Here is a 7,617-nt window from a genome sequence, read left to right on the forward strand (position 1 = left end):
ATGGGGTCTCTAAGATTCTTTCAAATTCTACCAAAAAGGAAACAGATTTCGAGATTCTTTTAACTTTTTCAAAAATGAAATGAAGGGATTTCCAAGATTCTTTCAAAATTTCTGAAATCTAAGCAACAAGACTCCTCTAGATTTCTTCAGAAATAAAACAAAGATTCTTTCAAACTCTTATCAAAAATAAAACAATAAGGTTTCCTGAGATTCTTTCAAAATTTCTCAAAATTAAAACAGGAAGAATTCCCGAGATTCTTTCAAATTCTATGAAAAAGAAAATAGAAGAGGTTCCCGAGATTCTTTCAAACTCTATCAAAAATAAAACAGAAGGAGTCCCCGAGATTCTTTCGAATGCTTTAAAAAGTAAAACAATAAGGATTCCCGAGATTCTTCAAATATTTCAAAAATTCAACATAAGAGGCCCCCGAAATGATTTTAAATTCTTTCAAAAATAAAACACAAGTGAACCCTGAGATTCTTTTAAAACCTTTCAAAATTAAATGACAAGGAGTCCACGAGATTCTTTTAACTTTCTCAAAAATTAAATGAAGGAGTTTCCAAGATTCTTTCAAAATTTCTGAAAGCTAAGCAACAAGACTCTTCGAGATTCCTTCAGAGATAAAACAGAGATTCTTTCACACGCTATCAAAAATAAAACAACAAGGTTTCCTGCCATTCTTAAACAGAAAGAATTGCCGAGATTTTTGAAAATCTTTCGAAGATAAAACAACAGGGGTTCTAGAGATTGATTCTTTCAAATTCTATACAAAAATAAAACAGGAGTCCTCGAGATTCTTTCAAACTCCTTTAAAGAGAAAACAACAGGGATCCCTGAAAATCTTTTAAAATTCCTCAAAATTAAAACAGCAGATTTTTGAGAATTTTTCAAAAATAAACCAGAAGGTGTCCCCGACATTATGGATTCTATGAAAAAGAAAATAGAAGAGGTTCCCGAGATTCCTTCAAACTCTATCAAAAATAAAACATAAGGAGTCCCCGAGATTCTTTCAAATTATTTAAATAATAAAACAATAGAGATTCCCGAGATTCGTCAAAATATTTCAAAAATACAGCATAAGGCTCCCTCGAGATTATTTTAATCTCTTTATAAACAATAGAATATTCTTTCAAATTCTACCAAAATAAAAATAGAAACCTATAAAATTAAAGTTTGTTTCTTTCAAACTTTGTGAAACGTTGATGGAAGTTAAAAAAATAATATATCCAACTTTTTCGAGAAAAAAAAATCAATGTTAAATTGTAAAATACAGTTTTATGATTTGTTTTCCAAAAATCTGGTTGTCTAGAGTAAAAATCAAGACAGGTTCATAAACCACAACCACAAGAAGTATGTTATATTACAAAATTTACTAGGCAAAATTTTAGCGTGATGTCATCATATTGTTAGTTGGGAGAAAACATTTTACTTACGCTCGTGAAGTAAAATCCTATAAATAAGGTTGTTAGTGCCTCTGGCGGGGACCTGTTGCACCCCTCTCCACCCGTAAGGGTGGGAGCCAGGGCCACCACCACCTTCGAATACAGGGAACATTCATTCACTATTCATCATTCACTCTTCAAGCACTCTTCAAGCGGTTAACATAGTCTTTATATTCAATCTCTGGACCTAACGGTCATAAAATCATACTCGCTCTAGAACACACTTGTTATTTATTTAATAAAACTATAAAACGACTGTCCGCTGCTCTTATTCATAATCCATCAAACTTAACATGGTCCTTCGAGCCGGATCAGCGACAGAAAATCAGTAACAGTGATAAGTGTAGTTCGATAAATCATCATCGCTTGGAATTCAACATTCCACCTAAATCATCAAGTATTCAAAAATCGGTAACGGCCGCGAGTGCAGTGCAAATCATCGAGGGTCATTCATCAAGAAACTCAGGTAGGCTTTAGTTTTGTCCATTTTGCGTAGTGCATTATTCTCGTACTGACGATGTCGAATAACGAATCTCTCTGGAAATTTATCGTTCTTGTTAACGATGTGCATTCACATGCGGAGTTCATCTCGGAAGTTACAAACCACCAAAAAATAGGCGAGTTAAGATGCAGGTTGGAAGATTTGAAACGGGTACAATCTAACGTACAAAATCTTATAGTTGAACATAAATCGGAAATCGTGGTATTTTTAGATGACACGAGTAGCGAAGAATCTAACAAACCCGCAGTTTATAATCTCGGACCCGTGCAAACCTATATCCATGAAATATCGGAATTATATACTGCTCTAATCAAAAAAGCCGATTTGTTGTATCATCTTCCTTTCCCGAATTCGTTTAACGTAAATACTAACAATGCTCATCTCGAAAAACGTTGTGAAAATCTAAAACCCATAAAAGTGGACAACATGCTAAATGGAGAACCCATTAAACTTCATAAAACTACCAATGCTCCGGTTAATGTGCGGTTTACCCCTGCACTATTCATTAAGTATAAAACTATAGATAACAAAAAAGTCATTATTTCAGAAACGCATAAGTTAATACCGAATTCTCACAAATTATTATCAAATTCAATATCAAGCAAACCGAAAAATCATCCGGATAATAATTCTTGCAACTCTGTGGGCATGTCCCAAACTAAGATAGATAGCACATCCAATCCAAAATCAGACACCGCGTTAATTCCAATAAAAAGTCATACAGATAATTTGAAAGATTGTAGCTCATTATTGGATACCGGTAAACAATGTGAATCCAAAACCAAATATTTGGGTAAATCATTAAAATCAAACACAAAGAAGGTACAAGTAAGCAATAATCAATCAATCCCGTGTTTTATATGTTCCCAAATGCACAACATATTCAATTGTACAACTTTTTTAAGTTTAACGCCCAACGATAGAGTGGAACAAATAAAGAAAATGAATCGTTGCTTCAATTGTTTAAGAAGTAATCATGTCGCGAAAAATTGTTACATATCAAGGCATTGTAAACAATGTCATAAGAAGCACCACACGCTTTTGCACGCAGAAACAAACAATAACCTTCTCAAAAATGAAATCAAAAATAAACCAGATGAGGATTCCGATAATCCTGAAGACACCTCGAAATGTAATTTAGCTATTCCGTCTAGTGTACTTTTATCCACCGGTTTGATTCGCGTAATGGGCCAATCAGGTAAAGTAAAAGAATGTCGCGTTTTCTTGGACATCGGGAGTAAATCTCAATTCATCACCGAAAATTTGGGCAAGTCTTTGGAATTACATATTCATAGCATCGACACCTCAATCGTAGCAATTCTTGATAAGAATAAACATTCAGAAAATGCCGAACTTAAAATACAAAATCATTTTATGAAAAATCCACCGGCGCTTCAAAATACCGCGCTGGGGTTGATTCTTAATGGCAGTTTTGGGCATTTAAAAAATTCCCGTCATCACAATATTAGTTTGAATAAAATTATTTCTCATTTGTTTGAAGTTGAGACTGTCAAAACCGGAAGCAGGTTATTAAGCAAAGGTCTTAAAACCTCTGTATTTGCAACCCCTTTTCAAAATACCACCGGCCATTCACCCGATGGTCGTTTCGTAATTAAACTCCTCTTTTCGGAAAAGTTGGGTCGTTCCACCGTCCCTTATTTCAAAAATCCACCTCAATTAAGAAATTCCCAAGAAGGGGTTCTCCAACCGTTATTGTTCGCAGAGGGTCGTAATCATAAACTTACCGAGGGTTTTATTGTCTTTCTAAGGAAGTACCTAGACCTTGTACACCTGAAGGTACTTAACGGAAATTCCTTAAATAATCCTAGTTACCTGCCACACAATTGTGTTTACAATCCCTACATTTCTTCCATTAAATTCTGCAAGGTTTTTGACCGTTCAAATCTTAGCTCAAACAATTCAAGCCTAAACGACAACTCATTAACAGCCCCCGTTTTGCAGTCCGAACCTTTCACAATTCTAATTCAATTTCGTTTGCCCCAATTTATCGACACATGTGATATATCGAAGATGTACCGGTGTGGTTGGCTTCACTCGGACGACCGCAATTATCAAAAAATCATGTGGCTAGAATCTCCTGAACACAATCATTGGTTTTATGTCGATAAGGCATTGTTCGTTTCAAATTCTTTAGTCAAATTAATCGAGCCCAAAGACGATTTAAAGACCGTTCTAGCGAAGGCAAGTTCCAAGATAAGTAAATGGTCGTCTAATTGTACTGATATACAAGAATGCGCTCAGGCTACATCCAACAGTAATCGTTTAATAACTGACAAACAATACAATAATAAAACTTTAGATATCAGGTGGGATAACCAAAAAGAATCGTTTTTATATGCAGCATTCATTAGTCACGACGTCACAAATTTCGTAAGTACTAAGCGCAAGCTAAGCGAATTGCTATTAGGGAAAGAATTTCAGAATAAGCTAAAACCAGAAAATATCAAATGGACTTTAATTCCCCCGCGTGTGCCCAATTTTGGTGGTTTGTGGGTAGCGTGGATTAAATTCATAAAAACTCACATCCAGCGCATTATCGGATACAACCATCTAACGTACGAGATGATGCATGCGCTTTTGGTCAGGATTAAAGCTGTCCTGAATTCGCACCCTGTGACGCCGCTTTCCAGCGACGTTACTAATTCAGCCGCACTGACTCCGGGCCATTGTCTTGTTGGCCATCCATTGACAACTCCAGTAGAAAAGGAATACACTACTATTCCTGTCAACATCCTTTCCCGTTGGCAATTGAGTGAATCCTGTCGCCAACATTTTTGGAAGCGCTGGTCCGCGGAATATCATACGACGCTGCAGGGGAGATCCAGGTGGCAAACCCTCTCAAGAAACGTTCCCGGCACTGGAGCGCTGGTACTACCGATCAAAGAAGACAACCGGCTCCCGTTGCGGTGGCGATTACAACGAATAGTGCAAGTGCATCGCGGCAAAGACGATCTGGTTCGCGTAGTGTCTGTGCAGTGTCGAAATTGCATCATAAAGTGTGCCAATTCGGAAACGGTATTTCCATTTACTAATTCGGGCTCTGGTTAACTCATTACATACACACTATTGTAAATAAAGTTTGTCCACTCATATTGTACCTGATAAAGAGTTGTAAATCTCTCTTTCAGGTGTATTCCATGTATAAGTAATGCATTCTTATTGTATGTGGGCAAGTGTTGTAAATCGCTATTCTTAGTTTATTGCCCATATTGTATAATCACTGTGAATCCATTCTATACAATGTTAATTGTAGTAAATCTTACTCATGTATTCTGATTCGAATTGATCATTACGATATCATGTTATCACTCTAACATTCTATTATTTTGGTATTAAAACAATGTAATTGTTTCAAGGTGGGGGGTATGTTAGTGCCTCTGGCGGGGACCTGTTGCACCCCTCTCCACCCGTAAGGGTGGGAGCCAGGGCCACCACCACCTTCGAATACAGGGAACATTCATTCACTATTCATCATTCACTCTTCAAGCACTCTTCAAGCGGTTAACATAGTCTTTATATTCAATCTCTGGACCTAACGGTCATAAAATCATACTCGCTCTAGAACACACTTGTTATTTATTTAATAAAACTATAAAACGACTGTCCGCTGCTCTTATTCATAATCCATCAAACTTAACAAAGGTAATTGCTTTGAAAAATCTGTGGCCATCTTTAATCGTGCTTTTTATTGCTCTGTTGTTTTATTGTAGTTGAACTCATCAACATCACTGACAATTTGACACGAAATTTTTACACAGTAATGTAATTTGACATCGCTATAAAGTTGCATTGAAAAAAATAATAATTTCGTAAAAATTATAAAAACAACAACTTGGAAAATGGAAGCACTGCGACCTACGATTTTCAATAATCCTGTTAAGTAGTTTAAATGTTAAAAATTCTTGAACTGTTTAAAATCTGTTATCTACTGCTACGGTAAAAAAAGCGAAAATCGACTCGATTAACGACCAATTTATTTTCAATATCTACACATTGTGTTGAATCGCCAGTAATCGAACGTAGAATGAGCTGATTGTGTTTCTAATTTTTCGTTCGATAATTTTTCAGTAGATTATGTTCACGTTCACATTTTAACCATTTCCGTCCTGTTTCAGCCAAAAGGGCTACCACAGCCCTTGGAATTGGACAACGGTGACAGCCACCGGAGAATAACATCGGCTTCAGCCTCCACAAACCTGGAGGAACTCAACTTCGTACCAAAGCGTCAATAACGACGCTGCCTTCACAGGGTTCGACTTCGACTATTTTTCCAAATGAGAGGTTAGTTTCGTTCGTTTCCGTTGTTCTCTCGACTCATACTTATTGTGAACCGGCAAATCGCTGCTCTTATTCACAAACAATGGAGGTATACTCAATTCACACCTAAATCAACGCACGCTCGATTAATAATTCATCCCGGACTATGATTAGAATTTGTAATTCTGTTACGAGACATTTACATACAATTTTAGAACTTAATTTCCATTTTAAATGCGCCAATAAAAGGCTGCTCCCCATTTAAAATCAGTGCTTTGATGATGCTTTTGATATTTATTAATGTCGATTGGCTTCGGATGGATATCGCATCATCCAGCGGGAAAATTGAGAGAAGTTCTCGGACGGAATTTATTAGGATAATATTTTCAAACGACAATGCAAGCCCGCATCTGATTCTACAATTGATTGTGGACTATTTTAGAATTAGTTGGTGTAATTAGTCGAAGCTTTATCGCTGTACCCACATGCCTGATAAAACTGTGCTGTTACAACAATTTTTATGCTTGTTTTCTGTGTTCCATTTATCATTTGGTGCTATCTCGGAAACGCCACAACGGCTTCGGGGCGCAAATAAAGCGCGATTTTGTCACTAGTGACGGATTACTAACTAGGCTAAAATAGACAAAATAGGTGTTAAAAACGGGGGATTTAGGCACGAAAAGGTTTTTATATAAGCCAAATTATGTTTAAGATGCTTTTGTTGGAAATAGTATTGAGTCAAATTTCATAATAACCTAAAATGTTTCGTTTAATTTAGAATTACATAACAAAATTATGAATAGCAATAAACGAACCTTTTTTACATCGTCAAAATGATCACAATAATATATTGCCGCTTCTATCCATAAATCCCATCTTGTCAGAACAGGTTCTGGAGGCAGCATGTTACATATTTTACCAAAAATTGAAGAGCCGATTCTTTTGCGCCTAATTTCATTCCACTCTAGCTACAAATAAAAGTTCGATGCCAACTGCAACAACATTTACAAAAATTTGCATTGGTGGGAGATTTCAAAATATCTCAGTGACTTGCAGATTAAATTTTGAAAACATTAGAGGGTGGACATTCTCATAAAATTTTATTGTCAGATTATGAGGACTTTAAAAGGACGGGCTCTATCGGTTACCTGTTATAGGTTTGAGTGGATCAGAAAAATGGCTAAAGTTTGTTTGACCACAAATTTTAAATATTCTGCCTGTGTTTACGCAATTATTTATTAAGATGTTTTATTTCTGTAAAGCGCAATGGATTTTTTAATACAATTTCTATTAATGTACCTTTTTGAAAATTTAAAATTGGTCCATAAGTAGCGAAAACGCGTTGTAGTTTTTTTTTTGACAACAGAATTTAAAAAAAGCAGTCTGGGTTGGGT

The 7,617-nt window shown here is 36.0% G+C and overlaps 1 protein-coding gene across 1 annotated transcript in view; it reads left to right on the forward strand.

The window, feature by feature from the left end:
* The window catches only part of LOC135139582 (uncharacterized), a 31,883-nt gene extending 25,314 nt beyond the window's left edge, over window positions 1-6,569 (forward strand). The window contains exon 2 of the mRNA XM_064069881.1: window positions 6,082-6,569. Within this exon, the coding sequence (XP_063925951.1) occupies window positions 6,082-6,139 (58 nt within the window). The 3' untranslated portion in view covers window positions 6,140-6,569. The remainder of the gene's footprint in view (window positions 1-6,081) is intronic.
* The last annotated feature ends 1,048 nt before the right edge of the window (window positions 6,570-7,617 follow it).

The sequence above is a fragment of the Zophobas morio genome, unplaced genomic scaffold (assembly GCF_036711695.1).
Source record: "Zophobas morio isolate AGI-343-1 ecotype UQ-CSIRO unplaced genomic scaffold, CSIRO_AGI_Zmor_V1 ptg000031l, whole genome shotgun sequence".
Taxonomy (NCBI): Eukaryota; Metazoa; Arthropoda; class Insecta; order Coleoptera; family Tenebrionidae; genus Zophobas; species Zophobas morio.